At 43.7% G+C, this 22,452-nt stretch overlaps 1 protein-coding gene across 1 annotated transcript in view; it reads right to left on the minus strand.

The window, feature by feature from the left end:
* Positions 1–22,452, minus strand: part of LOC120408086 (guanine nucleotide-binding protein G(q) subunit alpha) — a 212,114-nt gene that overhangs the window by 49,675 nt on the left and 139,987 nt on the right. The window contains exons 4-5 of the mRNA XM_039544625.1: positions 4,799–4,927; positions 2,993–3,122 (exon numbers count right to left, since the gene is read on the minus strand). Of these exons, the coding sequence (XP_039400559.1) occupies positions 2,993–3,122; positions 4,799–4,927 (259 nt within the window). The remainder of the gene's footprint in view (positions 1–2,992; positions 3,123–4,798; positions 4,928–22,452) is intronic.

Genomic DNA, 22,452 nt, shown 5'->3' on the forward strand with positions numbered 1-22,452 from the left:
ATCTTCTTACCCTGAAAAAGTGACACAAAGTTCAGCTAATATATCTGATAACTGTTAAATTAACTATTGGTGTGTTTTGCCTGCTGAATCCATCCTTTATAATTAGGCTTCGAAGGATTCGATTTTTATGGGAAATGTTGGTAAACACTGATTTCACCATACAAGTGCAAACCAACAAAAACATTTTTCCATTGATAATAATTGAAATTTACAGAAAGATAAAGTAAGAAAAATGCTGCTTGATTTGTTTGTATATTTTGTAGGGCTGTCAAGAGATAAAAAAATTAATCGCTATTAATCGCGCTGTTAAACAGTAATAGAATACCATTCATTTAAAAATATTTTTGCATTTTTTTTACATTTTCAAATATATTTATTTCAATTACAACACAGAATACAAAGTATACAGTGATCACTTTATATTTATTTTTGATTACAAGTATTTGCACTGTAAAATAAAAAAGAAATAATATTTTTCAATTCACCTAATACAAGTACTGCAGTGCAATCTCTTTATCATGAAAGTTGAACTTACAAATGTAGAATCATGTACAAAAAAAACCCGCATTCAAAAATAAAACAATGTAAAATTTTAGAACCTGCAAGTCCTACTTCCTAATTTTAGAGCACTCGGTCCTACTTCTTATTTAGCCAGTCGCTCAGATGAACAAGTCTGTTTACATTTGCAGAAGATAATGCTGCCCGCTTCTTGTTTACAATGTCACCTGAAAGTGAGAATAGGCGTTCTCATGGCACTGTTGCAGCTGGCGCTGCAAGATATTTATGTGCCAGATGCACTAAAGATTCATATGTCCCTTCATGCTTCAACCACCATTTAATGGGACATGTGTATATGCTGATGACGGGTTCTGCTTGGTAACAATACAAAGAAGTGTGGACCGATACATGTTCATTTTCATTATCTGAGTCAGATGCCACCAGCTGATTTGCTCTTTTGGTGGCTCATATTCTGTAGTTTCAGCATTGAAGTGTTCTTCTTTTAAGACTTCCGAAAGCATGCTCCACACCTTGTCCCTGTCAGATTTTGGAAGGCACTTCAGATTCTTAAACCTTGGGTTCAGTGCTATAGCTATCTTTAGAAATCTCACATTGGTACCTTCTTTGCGTTTTGTCAAATCTGCAGTGAAAGTTTTCTTAAAATGAACAACATGTGCTGGGTCATCATCCGAAATTGCTAGAACATGAAATACATGGCAGAATACAGGTAAAACAGAGTAGGGGACATACACTTCTCCCCCAAATTTAATTAATGCATTATTTTTTTAACGCGCATCATCAGCATGGAAGCAAGTCCTCTGGAATGGTGGCCAAAGCATGAAGGGACATATGAATATTTAGCATATCTGGCACATAAATGCCTTGCAATGCCGGCTACAGAAGTGCCATGCAAATGCCTGTTCTCACTTTCTGGTGATGCTGTAAATAAGAAGAGGGCAGCATTATCTCCTGTAAATGTAAACAAAGTTGTTTGTCATTGGCTGAAGAAGTAGGACTGAGTGGACTTGCAGGCTCTAAAGTTTTACATTGTTTTGTTTTTGAGTGTAGTTATATAACAACAAGAAATCTACATTCATAAGTTGCATTTTCACAGCAAAGAGATTACATTACAGTACACCTCTAGCCCGATATAACCCTGTCTTCAGGAGCCAAAAAATCTTACCGCGTTATAGGTGAAACCACGTTATATTGAACTTGCTTTGATCCGCCGGAGCACGCAGCTCCGCCCCCACCCCCGAGTGCTGCTTTACCGCGTTATATCCGAATTCGTGTTATATTGGGTTGCGTTATATCGAAGTAGAGGTGTACTTGTATGAGGTGAATTAAAAAAATACTATTTCTTCTTTTTATCATTTTTACAGTGCAAATATTTGTAATAAAAAATAATATACATTTTTATTTCAATTACAACACAGAATACAATATATATGTGTATATATATGAAAATGTAGAAAAACATCCAAAATCTGTAATAAATTTCAATTGGTATTCTATTGTTTAACAGTGTGATTAAAACTGCAATTATTATTTCTTAATTGCGATTTTTTTAGTTAATATTTTGACGTGACATTAATAATTTGTGTTTTAATGGTTATAAAGTTTTAATTTTTTTAAGCTCAACATTTACTGTAATAAAATAATTTATTTCTCAGCCCCCCCATAATTTCCTGCAACTCTGAAAATTAAGATAATAGAACAAAGCGCTGAAAAATAAACATTGATATTATCTGTCAAAATCATAAAAAAGCTAATTCTGCCAATGCGTTTTGTAATACACCATTTTCTACTTTTTGCTATTTCTCATGGTAAAAGCTGCAAGAGAAAATATAACCCAGTATAAATGCTATGCTGAGAAATATTGAAATGAAGCTGTTAGCCTCTCCCAGTACTTTAGGATCTGGATTTACAATTTCAAAAACAGCTAGCAAATGCCATCATCGAGGCATTTCATTTTGCATTCCAAAGAGTCTGAAATGTAATATCCTTGTAATCACTCCAACCTTACAGACCCTACCTGTAGGGCTCCATCAGAAACTCTAGCTGCACAAATACCTACCATAAATAATTTCTTTGTAATCAACTAGATTCTACTGCAGCAAAAAACTGCTTGGCTCCACAGATCATTCGTACAGGGGATCAGTTTGTACAACAGCATTTGAAGATCAGCCTTTTGATCTCTGCATTACTGTTGCTTTTGTAACCTGTAGTTGTACGATACTGCTGGTAGCCACATGGAAAACATTTTGGACTGGACATACCAATCTGCTCATAGACCCTGACAGAACAGCTAGCTACTTTGAGATGAACTGGTAAGTACTAAGTATTATTTCTTTTGTTCTACTCCTTTCGATGCTCCCCTACATAATTCCCAAATAATCATGTGAAAAACACAGCTCTCCATAGTTCACCAAACCATGAGCTCAGGTTTCAATCAATTGCAATGCTCAAGAGAGTGCTTTCAGTCAGTGCTTACCTCATTGTCAGACTCCACAAGTACTTGATCATATTCACTAAGGGCTACTAGAAACATGATAGATGTGACATTTTCAAAGCAATGTATCCATTTTCTTCTTTCTGATCGTTGGCCTCCTACATCCACCATTCTGCAAGGTTAACAAAATCCACATCAATTCCAGGGGAAAACAAAGCCTAATAAAAATCAATGTACATCCACTTATGGAGCATCAAATTCAGCAATGTAGGTAATGAACAAATTGGGTGGAAACCAAAAAAAAAATCCCTTTTTTTGTTAGCAGCCATTCCATTAATATTTAAAAATCAACAGTTTATGTGTTGTGGGGGAGGCAGGTTGCCAGGTTTCCTTTTTAAGTCTGACATGGCTTACAGATTTTAATAATTATGAGCTTCATCCGCTCAAGTGCTCTGCTGAAATCTCATTGAAGTAATTCTGAGCACCACTCGGGGAGTGCTTGCAGGATTCAGCCCCATAGATTTAGCAGAAACAGGCATGCAGAGCCTATGGTAAAGCAGTTTGTAGCCAAAGAAAAACGATTGTAACTGAAATAGTTTCTGTATTTTTTCCATATAATTACAAGATATATTTTGCAAGTAGCAATAATTTTCAAAAGATAACAAATCAATATATATTAGGGGACAGCTGATCTAGTGAGAAATACAATTTAATCTTTTGGATGGGACAAGTGAGCATATGACACATAAGTAAACTTAGAATCAACATAAAATTTGAAAAACATGTTTTATTGAAAGTGCCTAAAATGTTTTTTCAATTTCTGCCAAGAACAGAAGTTAGTCCTTTATATGTGTTTGGATAGGTGTTCATCCATTCCTTCAATATCAGCTGCTTAAAAATGACACAGTGTTACAATTAAAAATAATTAAATACAATCAGAAAAAAATTATACTATTCCTATTACACTTTAGTCACTTGAAGAATATGATGGAACAAGCATATAACAGACTGAAATCTGGTATGATAGCATAAATGTCCTCTTTTTGCATTTTGAATTTGTAATTGCAACACCCCATTATTCTGTATTCATTTAAAAGCTTTAGCACTCGGTGACACAGATATGGAGGAGTAGTAGTGAAATGCATACAAGGTATCGAGTATTCCTACTGAAAACAATGAACATGAGCTAAAAAAATTTGGGCACATAACATAAAATAAGCATTTTCAGAGTTTAAGTTGATTCTCATCCTGAATTCCAAAAGAGCCTCAACTCAATCTCCCTTTTGCAGGCAAAGTTTTGCACTGACAATTAATTATCAGCCCAAAAGCTCTTTCTTACATGTTTAATTTGCAGGTGCAATCAAGTATTTATATTTTTAAGTGATAGCATTTGCACTTGAAATTAACTGTGTGTAAAATTATTTGTAGAAGTAAAAGTAAGCTTGCAAATATGTGAACAACTCATTAAAAATTAAGCCCTCTAAGTTTACCTTTGAGCTTCATCTAATAAACAGGAAAAGAGGATGCACAACTGACTTTGGTTTATATATGTTAACATACATATAATTTGTAATTAAACATTGCTATAAATATTTTTAAAAAATCAATTCCAAATTATTTCATTTTCTCTCCCTCTCTTGATCTCTTTACTTATTCCTTATAGTCAGTTGGTAACAACTTGTGTACAATAATGAAGAAACAAAATGATCAAACAAATAACTAAAGTGCGGAATCATTTTGTTTACACATTTTTTTACCACTATGTTTTATATAAACCACTAGTTTTATATAACTAACATACAATAAAAACAAAAAGAAATGTATTAAGCATTTTTTCTTGTTTTCTACCTGAAAATGACGCTTTGTAAGTCGAATGGATATTCAATGATCCCTGTTGTTGGGACTCGAACTCTAAGCACATCTTGTTGGGTGGGCAGATAGGCAGGTTCTGCTATACGGTCCAGGTCGTTAAGATAGCTACAGACAGGGAGAAACAACAGGAACGCAAGACAGTGACACCATAATCCCACTGAGGAAAGGAGCAGGGCAGGTGAGGAAGGGAAATGGGGGAGTGGGGTGGGAAGAAGTGTAACAGAAATAGAGGATAGGTTAAAAAAAAAAGGGGGGTGGGGGAGGAGGGTGCAAGGAAGTTCACCATTCTTCCCACCTACAGAATCCTGCTCTTAATGAAATGCCATTACAGACTGATGTTGGCAAAGAAACCCTACCACAAGTATCTCGGCATTATTATTTTCCTTTTCACCAGATTATACTTGGCTTTCTCTTAAGGAATTCCTACATTCAACCCACATAAGTACTCAACATTTTAAAAAACAAGACAAAAAGATCAGAGAGTTAAAATTGTGTAATTCTATATACAAATGTAGATATTAATTACCTAATGTATAGAAAGAGGTGTTCAAATAGATTTGCATGATTTTCTACTGTATCTGTATATGGGAGCACACACAAAGACAGGCAGAACAGATAGCTAGATACACACGGGGCGGCTCCAGGCACCAGCGCAGCAAACGAGTGCCTGGGGCGGCAAGCTGTGGTGGGCGGTGTGCAGATCTCTGTGAGGGTGGCAGTCAAGCGGCCTTCGACGGCATGCCTGCGGAAGGTCCGCTGGTCTCGTGCCTTCAGCGGCAATTTGGCGGTGGGTGCCAAAGGCGCAGGACCGGCAGATCACCTGCAGAAATGCCGCTGAATCTGCATGACCAGCAGACCGCCCGCAGGCATGCCGCCGAAGGCCGCCTGACTGCCGTGCTTGGGGCGGCAAAAAACATAGAGCAGCCCCTGGATACACATACCCGAAAATCCTGAACTGCTTTAAAACAAAGGTGAATTGACTTAATGTAGATCAATGCCTGGTTAGGAAACTTTAGGAAGACAAACGGACTCCCTAGGAAACATACAACTGGCCAGAGTCTTACGGTGCACAGGAGTTGGGGTGCAGGAGTGGTGTGGGGTGCAGCGGGGGCTCAGGGCAGGGGGTTGTGGTACAGGAGGGGTGTGCGGTGCAGGCAGGGGGCTTAGGGCAGGGAGTTGGGGGGCGGGGTGCAGGAGGCGTTCCGGCTCCGGGGTGGCAGAGGCGCGCATTGGGGCCATGGCAGGCTCCCTGCATGCCTGCCCTGTCCCCGGTCCCGCACCGCTCCAGGAAGTGCTGCGGCCCCTGGCAGAGGGAGGACAGATGGCTCCGCATGCGTGGTTCCCCGTTCCCAGCCAATGGGAGCTGCGGGGGGCGGAGCCTGGAGGCAAGGGCCCAGGGACCACAGGGACGTTGGGCCGGCCTGTTTTGCAGTTCTCAAACTATGGATTTGCGTCTTCAGAGGTAACATGCTTGTTAACAGCAAAAATGTTTTTAAATGTATAATATATAGAGGTGAGAAATAACAGTCCTCAACCCTATCGTCCCTCTGCAAATTTGTGTACACAGAGCCAATCCCTTACCTCTCTCTAAAAGTGCAAACTTTCAAAAAGTTCAATGAATAGACGATTGTTGAGGGCGGAATAGATCTGGGCGAGGAGAAAAAGTCTGGAGATAAATGTGAGAAGGGAAGGACAGGCAGTAGAAACAAAAGTGAAACTGTTTGAGCAGCATATTCCAGAAGTCTTGAGGTCTTTCTGAGTGTAGCCTTCATTGATTTGAGATCTACCATACCATTCTCTCACTAGGAGGGAAAACCTATAATGGCAGCAGGCCGTAAAAGAGACCCAGTTTGGGAATAAGAACCATTCAAGAAATATATGTTTGCTGATAATGTTTTAAAGAAAGTCACACCAATGAACTGGTGGAAGTCACTTAAGCACCTGGAGTCAGAGACTGTTGAAGTGATAATCTCACTTTTAACAGCAGTAGCTTCTTCTGCCAGTGTAGAAAGAATATTTTCTTCCTTTGGACTAATTCATTCCAAATTGAGAAATCATTTGGGACCTGAAAAAGCAGGAAAGCTTGTTTTGCTTTTCCAGATTATGAAAAAACAGGAAAACGAAGGTGAAGATGACTGAGTTAGCTGCAGAAGCCAATATTTTAAGTTTCTCATGTTTACCTGGCTGACATTGTCAATTTAATTTTTGTTTTTGTTTCCTAAAAAATTACATTTAACTCTTAGTTAAACCTATTTTAGTTAAAAATAATTTGACAAAAACAAACCTGATTTAAAAAACGTTAATGTTTAACTAAATTCAAAAATTCATATGCTTGTTTTGTTAAAATATTATATGTTTGCTGTTGAAGAAAAAAATCCAGAATACATAACATTACTGTTTTAGTTAAATAAAACAATTTAAAATGTCTGTCTGGTGATGTTCTCCTCCTAATACAGCCTGGCAAGAAAATCCTCCAAATATTAATGATTAACCTGTTGAACTGGAGATAGTTCACCTCCCAATGATTTCATAAATATCTGTTTCAATTACCTTTGGTAAATGAAATAACCAATCAATCATTCATTTTCTGATGTAGCTGTAAAACTAATCTGAAAAGTTTTCAAAATAAATCAGTTAAATTTATAGTGTGTATCTTCTAAATATGAAACCTACATCTATCTCTGAGTTGTGAAGAATATGTATTAAGGTTATAACAACCAACAAGAATGCACTTTTATGTAGAAAACCATGATTAAATCAAATCTTCCTGACTAGTGATTTAAATCATAAATCCACCCTGGCCAGAGGGAACCATTATGATTAAGGCTGCGAGTCTGTCATGGAAGTCATGAATTCCGTGACTTTCTGGGACCTCCGTGACTTCTGCAGCAGCCAGTGTGACTGACCCCAGGGCTGCCCTGAGCAGCTTGGGTGGTCCCCAAGCCAGCCGCACCTGCTGCTGCAGCTGGGGCAGTCTCGGGCCACCGCGCCCCCTCCCTCAGCAGCAGCAGCGCTCTCAGCTTTCCCCTTCCCCCGGGACGCATGCCACTGCCCCTCCCCGGGCCGTGCACCGCCATCCCCTGCCCCAGAGCACCCATGGCGTCCCTGGAGCGCCTCCGCCCCAAGAGCACCCAAGATTCAGTCAGCGGTATATAATACAAGTCATGGACTGCCTGTGACCTGTCCATGACTTTTACTAAAAATACTTATGACTAAATCTTAGCCTTAATTGTGATCATCTAGTGCAGTGGCTCTCAAACTTTTGTACTGGTGACCCCTTTCACACATCAAGCCTCTGTAAGTGATAAGACCTCCCCTCCCCTTATAAATTAAAAACACTTTTGTATATATTTAACACCATTATAAATGCTGGAGGCAAAGCGAGGTTTGGGGTGGAGGTTGACAGCTCATGACCCCCCATGTAATAACCTTATGACCTCCTGAGTGGTCCTGACCCCCAGTTTGAGAACTCCTGACTGCCTCCACAATTTAGGCTGTAGAATTGCACCAAGAATTCCTGCATGAAGCCCATACCTTCTGGGTAAACTAGAGCATATCTAATCTGAACCTGCAACACCTCCCACTAGTTTGGCAAGTAATCTGGTACCGCAACAGGCTCACTGTTAGTAAGGACTGCCCGCAATTGGCACATAGAACTCTCCTCTGCTGTGGTTTAAAGAGCACATAAGGCCATGAAATAGTAATGAAATAAGAATAGCAGTATTGGTGTTAGTCTCATTAACTTGGAGGCATTGAATAGCTCTTGAGTAAGAGATGCACTTTCAAAACATAGGGCAATTCACCATTGTGCTATAGGCTCTTTGTGCTGTTTTGCTGGTGTAAGGCCATAAACCAAGTGGATCTGGCCACCCACGAATGTGCCCAGTGTAGATGGTTAGGAGAATGGGGCGTTGCTGGAATGTCCTTGTGCATCTGGCTATTTATGGCTGCAAGAACGACCCCCTGATGCACAGGCACCCAGGAATAAGTCAAAGCAACCCTGAAGCTGTTCTAACCTATGCTGGGTCTGTGGCTGCATGGATTTTTCATCTCTTCTTTTTATACTCCATTACTTTTTAGGCATATCACTAAATACTGAAAATGCTGAACAGATTTTCTTTAGGTGGTTACTATTAAAGGTGCTTTTATCTTTTGAGACAAACCTAGTTAAGGAATAAATAGAGTAGTTCTAGTTGCTTTGAATTAGGGATGTTGATTAATCATAGTTAACTCATGCAATTAACTCAAAAAAATGTATCATGATTAATCACGGTTTTAATCGCACTGTTAAACACTGGAATACCAATTGAACTTTATTAAATATTTTGGATGTTTTTCTCCATTTTCATATATATTGTATTCTGTGTTGTAATTGAAATCAAAGCATATATTGGTTTTGATTACAAATATTTGCATTGTAAAAATGATAAACAAAATAAATAGTATTTTTCAATTTGCCTCATACAAGTACTGTAGTGCAATCTCTTTGTCATGAAAGTGCAACTTACAAATGTAGATTTTTTTTGTTACATTACTGCACTCAAAAACAAAACAATGTAAAACTTTAGAAACTACAAGTCCGCTCAATCCTAGTTCTTGTTCATCCAATGGCTAAAACAACCAAGTTTGTTTACATTTACAGGAGATAATGCTGCCTTCTTTTTATTTACAATGTCACCAGAAAGTGAGAACAGGCATTTGCATGGCACTTTTGTAGCCAGCATTGATTTATATGTTAGATATGCTAAATATTCATATGCAGCTTCATGCTTCGGCCACCATTGCAGAGGACATATTTCCGTGCTGATGACCCTCATTAAAAAAAAGACCATGTTAATTAAATTCGTGACTGAACTCCTTGGGGGAGAAGTGTATGTCCCCTGCTCTGTTTTACCCGCATTCTGCCATATATTTCATGTTATAGAAGTCTCAGATGATGATCCAGCACATGTTGAAGAAGGTACCAATGTGCGATTTCTAAAGATAGCTACAGCATTCACACCAAGATTTAAGAATGCCTTCCAAAATCTGAGAGGGATGATGTGTGGAGCATGCTTTCAGAAGTCTTAAAAGAGCAACACTTTGATGTGGAAACTACAGAACCCAAACCACCAAAAAGAAAATAAACCTTCTGCTGGTGGCATCTGACTCAGATAATGAAACTTAACATGTGTCGGTCCACACTGCTTTGGATTGTTATCGAGCAGAACCCTTCATCAGCATGGATGCATGTCCCTTGGAATGGTGGTTGAAGCATGAAGGGACATATGAATCTGGCACGTAAATATCTTGCGATGCCGGCTGGAACAGTGCCATAACGCCTGTTCTCACTTTCACATGATATTGTAACGAAGAGGGCAGCATTATCTCCTGCTCAACATTTTTACATTATTTTATTTTTGACTGTGGGGTTTTTTCTACTTAGTTCTAGATATGTAAATTCAACTTTCATGATAAAGAGATTGCACTACAGTACTTGTATTAGGTGAATTGAAAAATATTATTTCTCTTGGTTTTTTTACAGTGCAAATACTTGCAATCAAAAATACATATAAAGTGAGCACTGTACATTTTGTATTTTGTGTTTTAACAGAAATCAATATATTTAAATAAATGGTATTCTATTATTGTTTAACAGTGCAATTAATCACATATAAATTTGATTAATTGCACAAATTTTTAAAATCAAGATTAATATTTTTAATTGCTTGACACCCTTACTTTGTATCACTTGTTAAAAATAATGTAAGTAAATGGTTATGAACAATGATGGAAACAAAACACTTTTGCTTTAAAGTAGAACACAAGGATAAAAACAAACAAGAATTAATCTGTTAGGTCTGGGAGGCAGCTAGAGCAATTATCAGATTGTCCTCTTTGTGTTTTAGTCATAAGAGCTGAAAGTGAAAATAAATTTGCAATGCAAGAAAACACTACAAATCCAGAAAGATATTTTTAAAAGCGAATCTAAGACAAATTTAACATATAGCTCCAGAGCTATCCTGAAAACATTGAAAAAAATCACTAATTTCAGTTAATAAGCCAAAGGGTTTGATGAGAGTTGGATCAGGCCCTTGGGTTTTTATCTGAGAACAGAGTGAACAAACTGGAACTCCTGAAATACTAATTTTTTAAAAACAAAACAAAAACCAAAAACACCCCCAAAAAGCTTAAAACACTAAAAACTAATCAACAAACCAGTAGTCCAAAACACAAGTAGCTTTGGTTTTTTTGTTAGGCCTCAGGAAAGGAAATCTTCATTCATAGGACTGAATGAGCTGTAAATAGTCTACAAAGAGAGCATTATATTCACTACATTCCCAAATACAGAAGCAGCTCATGAGGAGGAGGAATTTTTGGAGAACCAACCTCTAAGAAGCATAATCAATTTGCTGTGGAACACTTTAAAAACCTCAGTTGTGGTATGCGATTGGCATAGTGGGAGTTTAAATAAGTTATGTAATAGTGTGCACCTGCATGGGTTTTAAAGGGACAATGATGTAAAGGCACTTTGTTAGATGGTCCAGATCCTTGGCCCAGGATCCCTTTTGTGTCTCTGGAAACTATCTTAAAAGGACAGTGGGGGATTTTCGTTGTCATGTCTTCTAAGTGCTATAGTAATACAAATAAATAAATAATAATAAATAATGGAAATTCCCTGGTTGGCATAAAGATTTTGAAGCAGTCATGTTGAAGGGGTTGGAGGACGGACTGGGAGATTCCATGTGGCTGAAGTATTAGACTGAAGGGTACCCACTGGTGGCAGAAGCTCTGATTGACAGATATTGACTTTTTGACTTGGAGGGTACCAGTGGAGAAGATGCCACTGGTAGGGGGTCTGGTACCAGTAGACCCCTGGGCTTTATGGGATTTACAGCTGTGGCCTTCAGACGTAGGAAGTACTAAATCCTTAGGGGTTGAATGAGCAGAGCTGTGCTGGATGTCTTTGAAGCAGACTTAGGGGGAGACCTGCTCTTATGCTTGTGCAAGCATTCTCTGCCTCCCCAACAAGACTCCGACTGGGGGAGGAGGGAGCTGTGGGTATGGATTTCCCTCCAACAGAGGCTGACCTAATGGTGAGAGGCATGCTCCGTGTCGATTCAGGCAGATGTACAGGGGGTTCCTTGGCCTGGGTCAGACATGGCCTTCTCCCATGAGGTGTTTTCTAAGCCAAAGTTCCTTTCTCCTCACAGGTAGGGTGAGGGAAAGAGTGGCAGATGTTACACCTAGCTGTGACGTGTGCCTCCCTATGACAGTACAAACAGCACCCGTGGTGATCGCTGACTGAGAAGGAGTCGGGGCAGGACACAGCTTTTGAAGCCTGGAGTTCTGGGCATAGTCCAATACCCATAATGGCAGGGAAGTTCCCCAAAGCAAGGAATCTAACTAAAAAAAACTCTGCTAAAAGCTATAAAAACTAATAAACCCTTACTATCTATAGAGAACTATATACAAAAAGGCACTAAGACAATTTCTGTAGTATTTTACAGATTGAAGAAATTGAAGGAAAACTCTGGACACTGGAGGTTCCAGCTCAGACCATGTGGTAAGAACTGGAGAGGCAGCTGGGGTCCAGTTCCCCCCTTGTACCTTTGGTTGGAAATATGAGGAAGGCAGGGGCACATGCTTTCAAGAATTCTCCAATGCTAGGTGTATGGAGCACATGTGCACACCCATAGTGGAATACACACAGGGACCAGCATTGGAAGAAGAAAAATATTTTTGTTTACTTTCTGCACTTGACCACACGTTGGGTACAACCACTTTCATTCTTTTGTTAATGATCAACTGCACTTCCTGTTTCATGAAATATTATGACAACATCCTCTTCTGCATTACTTTGAGGAAGCTCACATGTATCTTTCCACAGATCCTGCAACAGGAGGTCTGCCACCAACTGTAAAACATAGAATTTTCTTCCTGTGCTGTTCTGTACAGTGAGTGCCATTTCCTTATTAAATCCCTCCTGAAGACCCATGTCTTCTCCAATGCAATGAACCAGTGGTTCTCCGCTCTGAATTACAATTTTTGGTTGTGCCCGCCGCCCCCAACCCAGACAAAAATAGACATTATATTTGCCCCTCCCTTCTTGGGTTTTCAGGGTGAGGGAAAGCGCATGTGACAGTCTCTAGGGGAAGAGCCAGCACTGGGTGTGGAGGCTGCCAGGAGAGGAAATTGGCATGGCTGCGGCAGATGTTGACACTGGCCCACAGGCTGGGTGGGCCACTGAGGTGAGTCAGGGGGTGAGGTGGTGCTCCCTCCCTGAGTCCTACCACAGGGGGCTGGCCCAAGCCACCTGGTGTCGCCACTCGCCCCCCCCCTTGCCCCCAGAACGTTCCTTCACACCCCCGTAGTGGGGCATGGCCCACAGTCTGAAAACATCTGCAATAAACTAAGTCATCTACTTATTTTGTTTATTAATTAACCTTATTTAAAACACAATGAAAATATATTCCATCAAGCTGTGCACCACCTTTGGTGAGTAGGCACATGGCATTACTGAAGTTGACATGATCCTTTTTTCCTTACCTGTCCCTATTTTTTTGTTAACCCCTCTCTGCATCATGTGTGAAATGTCTGTAAGCTCTTTGAGGAGAAATCATGTCTTTTTATTTGTATTGGGAAGTGCCTAGAACACTACTGAGCGTCATTACAATAAATAATCATTATCAATATAACTATCATTTTAATTAATTGTATAACAACAGTATAGTTTTATATTATTTTAACACAATGGTTCCCAAACTTTAACAATCTGTGAACCCCTTTCACCTAAAATATCAAGTCTCACAAACCCCCTCCTAAAAGGGAATATTTCCAGGGATTTTCTCCTTTACCTGAGTGTAAATTATAAAAGCAGTGATCTTGGAAATATAAAATTTGGTTTTTAATGACATGCTCATTACACACTATTTATTATTATTATTTATCATTACACTATTTTTATTACATTATGAAAATGGCAACACTCTTTCAAGATCTCACTTTCGTAGCTTGTATTACTTTGAATAAGCCTATTATAAGACAAGGCTCCTATGTTTCATCAAGGAGTATCAGATGTGAAACAGCATGAAGGTATTTAAGAAGCCAACTCAAATTGTTCCTCCTAGATAAGCATTCAGGTCTTGAGCAGTCCAGGCAAACACCACACATTACAACAAAGCTTAAACTTGTTTTTAAAATTATTATGAAGAACAATACTAAGCTGCCTATTTAATTTTTAAAAATATCCACCTCCCTTTCCATTTCTTATAAGTTTTGAAGTTTAAATCTCCTCAGTGTGATAGATATACTTGCTTTGATCTTAGAAGTCCAGGGGCGCCGTGCAGCTGGCCCTGTGCTGCCCAGGTTTCCTAGGGACAGCTCTGCCATTAGGGATTTTTTTTCCTGAGAACTCCCTGTAACATTTCATGAACCCCCAGGAGTTCACGAATCCCAGTTTGGGAAAGGACAGTTACCTGTTCCGTAACTGGCATTCTTCAAGATGTGTTGCTCAGGTGTATTCCACAGTAGGTGTGCGTGCTCGCCACGTGCACCAGTGCTGGATGTTTTTCCCTTAGCAGTACCCGTGCGGGGGAAGCACCACTGCGACCCCTGGAGTGGCGCCTCTACATCGCGCTACGAGGGAGCTGTGCACTCCCCCCACCTTCAGTTCCTTCTTGCCAGACAACTCCGACAGAGGGGAAGGAGGGAGGGATGTGGAATACACCTGAGAAACACATCTCGAAGAACGCCAGTTACAGAGCAGGTAACTGTCCTTTCTTCTTCAAGTGATTGCTCATGTGTATTCCACAGTAGGTGACTCCAAGCTATATCTGATGGAGGTGGGTAGGAGTTTAAGGGTTTCCGGGACGCAGTACTGCCCTACCAAACCCGGCGTCATCCCGTACTTGGGAGACGATCGCATAATGCGAAGAAAAGGTGTGGACAGAGAACCACATGGCAGCTCTACATATATCCTGGATAGGGACATGAGCTACATAGGTGGCCAACGAGGCCTGAACTCTCGTAGAATGTGCCTTAACGATAGGTGGCGGGGGAACCCCTGCCAGGTCATATCACGTGTGTATGCACGAGGTAATCCAGTGGGAAAGGTGCTGGGTGGATATTGGTTGTCCTCTCATCTGCTCAGCTGTCGCAACGAACAGCTGTGAGGATTTCTGGCACGGCCTGGTTCGGTCCAGGTAAAAAGCCAGTGCCCTACGCACATCTAGAGTGTGTAGGCGGCGTTCCTTGTTGGAGGAGTGGGGCTTAGGACAGAGTACCGGTAGGAAAATGTCCTGATCCATATGGAAGGCAGAGACTACCTTTGGGAGAAAAGCAGGGTGTGGGTGAAGCTGGACCTTATCCTTGAGGAAGACTGTACAAGGGGGATCCAAGGTCAAGGCCCTAAGCGCCGAGACACGTCGGGCTGATGTGATAGCAACAAGGAATGCTACCTTCCATGACAGGTGAGACCAGGAACACGTGGCCAAGGGCTCAAAGGGAGGACCCATGAGGCGGGATAACACTAGGTTTAGATCCCATTGCGGCACGGGGGGCCTAACATACGAGAATGAATGATCCAGGCCCTTTAGAAAGCAGGAGGTCATATTGTGGGAAAAGACTGAGTGGCCCTGTACCAGTGGGTGGAAGGCTGATTTGGCCGCCAACTTCACCCTGACGGAGGCGGGAGCTAGCCCTTGCGTCCTAAGGGACAGGAGGCAATCGAGAATAAGTTGGAGAGATGCGGATGATGGGGAGTTTCCCTGCTCCCTCACATACCTAGAGAACCTGCACCATTTGGCCAGGTATATCCGTCGTGTGGACAGCTTTCTACTTTCCAACAGAACTCGTTTGACGTTCTCCGAACACCTCTCCTCCTCCTCCTCATCTAACCATGGAGCAACCACGCTGTCAGGTGAAGCGCGGCCAGGTTGGGGTGGAGGAGGCATCCCCCTTCCTGGGAGAGGAGATCCGGGCAAAGCGGCAGTCTCCACGGGGGAGCTGCTAGGAGTTGCAGGAGGGTTACCGGTGTTGACGGGCCCAATCTGGGGCTATGAGGATGACCGCATCCTGTCTGCTTTTACTTTTTGCAGGACTTTGCCTATTAGGGGAAAAGGTGGGAAGGCATAGAAAAGTTGGCCCAACCACTGAAGGAGGAAAGCGTCCAAGATCGCCCCCCTTCCCGCCCCTCCACTGGAGCAGAACTGGGGGCAGAGTTGGTTCTGGTCGGTTGCAAAGAGGTCGACCCGGGGAACTCCCCACTCCCGGAAGAGATGTAGGATGACTTCCCAGTGGAGTGACCACTCATACTGGTGGGAAAAAACCCTGCTGAGGTGATCGGCTCTCACATTGTGGACGCCGGGTAGGTGAAAGGCTCACAGGGAGATACTGTGGGCTATACAGAACTCCCACAGGCTCAGGGCTTCAAGGCATAGGGCCAAGGAGCGCGTTTCTCCCTATCTGTTGATGTATGGCTGCGATGTATTATTGTCCGTGAGGACTCTGACCACCTTCCCGTGAAGGTGCCCGCTGAAAGCTACGCACGCCCACCGTATTGCCCTGAGCTCCCTGACATTTATGTGCAGGGATAATTCCAAGGCCGACCATCTCCCTTGTGTTTAAATGTTCCCTATATGGGCCCTCCAGCCCAGGTCCAAGGCATCTGACACCGGGTCTAGTGAGGGGGAGATTTCTCGGAAGGGGACCCCTTGCAGCATGTTGCGCGGCAGGGACTACTATTGAAGGGCAGCAACTACCTGGGACAGTATCGTGACAACCTTGTCCAGCCTGTCCCGGGCCTGGGAATACTGGGAGGCCAGCCAGAGCTGGAGGGGCCTCATTCTAAGCCTGGCGTGGCGAACCACATACGTGCATGCCACCATGTGCCCGAGGATCTGAAGGCACGCCCTCGCTGTCGTCATGGGGAAGGCCGTGACCGAGGCAATGAGACCTTTGAGGGTCTCGAATGTGTCTCAGGGAAGAGAGGCTGTGGCCTCTAATGAGTCCAGTAGCACCCCCTATGAATTCTATGTGCTGAACTGGAACTAACGTAGACTTGGTCTTGTTCACCACTAGGCCGAGATCTGTGCATGTGGACAGGAGATGTCCCACCTGGGCCTGCACTTGGGACCAGGAGGCGCTCTTGAGAAGCCCACAGTCCAGGTACGGGAAGATCTGCACCCCTCTCCTTCGGAGATAGGGTGCTACCACCGCCATGCATTTGGTGAAAACTCTGGGAGCTGGCCAAATGGGAGGACCGTGAACTGGTAATGGTCCCCCCTTACCAGGAATTGGAGGAAGCGCCTGTGTCCCTCGAATATATGGATATGGAAATACGCGTCCTGGAGGTCCAGGGCCGTGAACCAATCCCCTGGGTCCAGGGAGGGAACGATAGAGGCTAGAGATACCATCCGGAACCTATAGTGGACCATAAAACTGTTGAGATCCCATAGGTCTAGGATGGGTCTTGGCCCCCCTTTTCGCCTTCGGGATCAGGAAATACCAGGAGTAGAAACCCTTGCCCTGGAATTCTACTGGTAATCTTTCCACCACCCCCAGGCGGAGGAGGTGTGCCATCTCCTGGTCTAGGAGGCGGGCGTGCTCTGGGTCCCCGAGACTCACCCGAGGCGGGGGATGGTGGGGTGTGTGTGAGGTGAACTGCAACATGTAGCCCTTGGAGATAGTGTTGAGGACCCACTGGTCCGACATTATACGGGACCACTCCACACGGAAGGCAGATAAACGGTTGCAGAACACAAACTTTATTAACTGGGGGGCTTCCTTGGCAACAGTCCCGGTGGCCCCCCCACAAAGAGTCAAAACCGCCTCTTTCCCTGCCTTTTGCCCTTCGAGAGGCCTGACTGTGGGGCTGAGCAGGACTGACATTGGGACCTATGCCTCTGTTCCCTCGGTCTCTTGGGCGGGGGCTCGTATCTGCTGAGGTCCCTTCCAACCCTGAGATTCTATGATTCTATGCTCTTAGCAGGGGGAGCCGAAGCCTGCGGTCTGGGCTTGTCCTTCGCCTGAGGGACGTACAGGCCCAAGGTTTGCAGGGTGGTGTGGGAATCTTTCATCCCATGCAGGCGGACATCAGTTTGGTCTGCGAACAACGCTTTCCTGTTGAAGGGAAGGTCCTGTATCAAGGACTGGGACTCTGCAGACAGGCCGTACAGGAGAAGCCACAATGCCCTGTGCATGGATATGGCTGAGGCTATCGAGCAGGCTGCTGTGTTGGTCGCGTCCCACGCCTCCTGGAGGGCTGCTTTAGCCGCTCCTTCCTCTACCAGAGCCCTGAACTCCTTTTTGTCCTGCTCTGGGAAGAGAAGTTCTAACTTTGGTAGGGACCCCCATAGGTTAAAGTCATACCAGATCAGTAGGGCTTGATGGTTAGCCAACAGGAGCTGGAAATTCGCTGAGGAATAAACCTTCCTACCAAACGTATCCAGTCTCCTGGCATCCTTGTCTTCGGGGGTGGGTGCGGGTTGACCGTGACATTCCCAGTGGTTCACTGATTCCACCACCAGGGAGTTAGGTGCCGGGTGGGAATACAGGTACTCATGGTCCTTAGTCGGCACAAAGTATTTCCTCTCCACTTTCTTGGAGATGGGGGCCAAGGAAGCTGGGGTTTGCCGCAGGGTAGTTGAGATATTGGCTGCCCCCTGGTGGAGAGGCAGGGCACCCAGCCCAGTGACGAGGATGAGAGCACAAGAAAAAGAGAGTCAGATGGCTCCTCTATCTCCTCAGCCTGGAGCTGGAGATTGGACGCCACCTGCTTAAGGAGCTCCTGGTGAGCCTTAAAGTCCTCCTGTGGGACGGGTGGCAGTGCCGTTATGGCCTCCTCCAGTGCTGGCGAGGGGACTAGCACGGTGCATAGGGTGTTGGTCGATACCTGTGGGTTGATGCCCAGGTCAGAGTCCGGGTGCGGTGCCGTCGGCTCGAGACCTGTTGACTTTTCCCTCTACCGAGGAGGAGAGGCCGAAGGAGCCTGGGATGCTCCGGCCACCGAGTGAGATCTCACCTGGGTGGGCATCTGCAGCCATGGTGCCCATTGACACCACTGCCCCTGCCATGGTGTGCCATGCCACTGACCAACTTGGGGGCCAGGCGGTGCAGTTTGTGCTTGCTGAGCCGCATGACTTGGACACGGGTGGCTGGGTGCCGATACTGAGGTCACTGTCGACCATACGGTACCGTAGGAGTGGTGAGAGCGACGGTGCCTTCTGTGTGACTGGGACCTCGACAACAAGGATCGGTACCCGTCTGAGGTGCTGCTCCTGTACTCGCCCCAGCGGCTGAAGCTACGACACGCTGGTGCTGGTAGACCGCGAGAGGAGTCCCGCGTGCAATGTCTCGTAGAGCGGGAACTAAGTCAGAGCGTCGATGTCAATAGCATCGGGATCAGCTATGGTAGCTGCAATGCAAGGACGAGTGTTGACGGCACCTGTCCCGGTGCCTGTGTCCCCAGTCGCGAGGTGTGGAGGAGCCCTGAGGTTCCTGTGCAGGTGGCATGCCGGTCAGCCTGAGTGGGGTAGAGGGCTGGCGTGAGCTGTGGGAAGACCGCGTCGAACGAGGCAGCGAGCGGTCCTCGGAGCAGGGACTGTGCCATGTTGGGGAGGTCTGTTGTGCTCCCAGTGACAGCTTCCCTCAAGATCGGGGGCCCATCTCGGGCAGTGCCCCGGGTACTGGGAGGGTTAGGATGTCACGCACGGCCTGTGTAGCCTCCGGTGTTGATGCATCCTCACCACAGGGGAGTCCCACGCGGATGGGACCGGGCTGCTCCGCTCAATGCGAGTCGGAGGCCTGGGTCCCACAGGGTATCGCAGGCTGCCCAGCTCGGGTCCGGCCTCACCCCTTTCCTTCTCTCGGCGCTGCTGAGTCTTCCCTTGTTTCTTGGAGGGGGAGTGGTGCCGGCTAGTGGTGGGACTTCACTCAGCACCAAGGACGCGGTGCCGGGCGCAGAGTCCGTTCGGCGTGGCGGTGCCAGGGCCAGCATTGATTCCATTAGGAGAGCGTGAAGCCTAATGTCCCTCTCCTTCTTAGTCCGCAGCTTGAATGATCTACAGATCCTGCCGCACTCGCTTATGTGAGTTTCGCCCAAGCAGCGGAGACACTGAGTATGCAGGTCACTTCTTGCATAGAACTGTGACAGGAGTCGCACGACTTGAAGCCTGGGGCATGGGGCATGCCCCAAGCCCAGTCAGCTAACTTGAAAAACTATTCAACTATTGGAACAACTGTACTACTAAGGCTAACTAGAGAAGCTGCAGCAAGGCTGGAGCATGAAGTTCAGACTACCTTCACTGGCGGCAAGAAGGAACTGAGGGTGGGGGGAGTGCGCGGCTCCCCTTATAGCGCGATATAGAGGCGCCATTCCAGGGGTCACAGCGGTGCTCCCTCCTTACAGGCACTGCTAAGGGAAAAACTTCCAGCACCAGTGCATGTGGCGAGCACGCACACCTACTGTGGAATACACAGGAGCAATCACTCGAAGAACCACCACTGTTTTAACATTACATAACTGACTCTCCCTTTTTTTCCTTATTCCCAAGACTTGTTTAAAGATGATGGTCTGATTCTCTTAACTCAGAATCATTTAGTACTTTGTCGTTGGACTGAGTATTTTTAAATGTTATGGGGGGCTGTGTAAGTGAAATGTGAGATTATGAAAATTCACATAAAAAAAAAAGATATGATTGCACTATGTTAAAAAGTAAATCCCAACATGTAGTTTTCAAATCTGACTGTTGTTATAACTGTTGTAAACCTATAGAACATTCTGAATTTATTTCATTTATAATCTTTGATTTAGAATAACAAGAAACATCCGTAACAGTACTGCCAATCTCAAACATTCGAAAATCACAAGACAGGCCCCAAATCATCAAGAGATTTTCTTTAAAATCATGACATTTGCAAAAATATAACATTTGTGGTTTGTTTGTTTTTTCTATTTGCTCTCTGCTTTTTGAAACTTCAGGGTGTGCTTGAATCATATCTTTAAACCACTGGTTCTCAAACTTTTGTACTGGTGACCCCTTTCACATAGCAAGCCTCTGAGTGCGACCCCCCCCCTTATAAATTATAAATACTTTTCTTATATATTTAACACCATTACAAATGCTGGATGCAAAGCGGGGTTTGGGGTGGAGGCTGATAGCTCGTGACCCCCCCATGTAATAACCTTGCGACCCCTTGATAGGTCTGACCCCCCAGTTTGAGAACCTCTGCTTTAAAATTTCCTCAATAGCTATGAAGGTTGTAAGCTTACTGTATTTTTTAAATGAAAGCTGAGATTTCTCATGTAATCATCTGCCTCCAGGAGCTGGGATGTTAAAAATACATGAAATAGCATGAGGCTCAAAATAAAATTTCAGATTGGCAACACTGCATACGCAGGCTGGGGGCACTCTGATGAATATTTAAAATTACAAAACTAAATACAAATTTCAGTCATCTTCCCTCTTCTATCAAGCAACAATTCTAAATACAAATAGCCCGTTCCAATACATTAGCCAGTACTTCAGACACCCTAACACTGCTCTGAGGCCGAGTAAAACAAATGGGCCACACTGAATGCTCTGAAAGTCGGCAAATCCAGGCTATTTTAGATAAGCAGTTTCCAGGGTCCCAAATAGCCTGGAATAATTCAGTTCTTTGTTCCTTTTTGTTATTGCACTGGTCCTGCAAGGACCTAATTCTGCCAGGTACTTAAGCACATGTCTAATTTAGTCCTAATGGGAATACTGTGTGCTCAAATACCTTGCTGAATTAGGGCCTTAAACCCCAATCCAGCAGGAATTCAATGTAAAGCATATAAAAACATGAGCAAGGTGCTGAAAATAAGGGCCTAAATGCTAGGAAAAGACAATTACTGTAAGCAAATTGTACATGCCTGGATACTTGTTTCACCTCTTGGCTCTCTGTGCTAAATTTTCAAAGAAGCCTCCTAAATGGCATTGCAAAATTTGCAAGTCCATCCAAAGGCATGCGTGCACAAAACTCTGGAATGAGCTTCTGCAATGCAATTACCTGTTTTCTGTGCACTACAGACTGCTGCACACACACATTTTGTGGCTGTATTGTAAGAAGTTGTTTTCAAATACTGGACCTTTCCCTTAAAAAAAAAAAGTCTTGATGACAGCTGCGCTTCTAAAACAGATGTAAATTGAGAAATTAATTAATAACAGTAATAATGACCTTTATATTTGGAATTTCCTGGCAAGTGGCATTAGGCCCAGTGCAAAGCCAGAAAACCCATAGCTACCTCAGAGAAGTAGCACAGTGCACAGCTAGCAGCAGCTGCAACTGTCTACACAATTTAGGTCAAAACTACATGGCACTGTGAGTGTATTTTTATCATTTCTTGAGACTTGTTTTATTTGGATTAAATATACTGTAGTTAAGGCCTCTTACCATATTGCACTTATTCAGCTAAGCACGTAACAAAAGAGACAAAATGGCAAATTGCATACCGTTACTTTAAAATACGATCACATAGGTCTGAGTAAATTTATTTTACAGACCAAGTTTAAAAAGTTAATTATAGCTGCAATTTGTTTTCTAGAAATGAATTTGAGTGTCTGCTGAGGTAATTTTCAGTGGAGTTGCTATAGTGATAGGCACAAGGTGCATTAGCAAGGTAATGT

Source organism: Mauremys reevesii, linkage group 6, assembly GCF_016161935.1.
Source record: "Mauremys reevesii isolate NIE-2019 linkage group 6, ASM1616193v1, whole genome shotgun sequence".
NCBI classification, from domain to species: domain Eukaryota; kingdom Metazoa; phylum Chordata; order Testudines; family Geoemydidae; genus Mauremys; species Mauremys reevesii.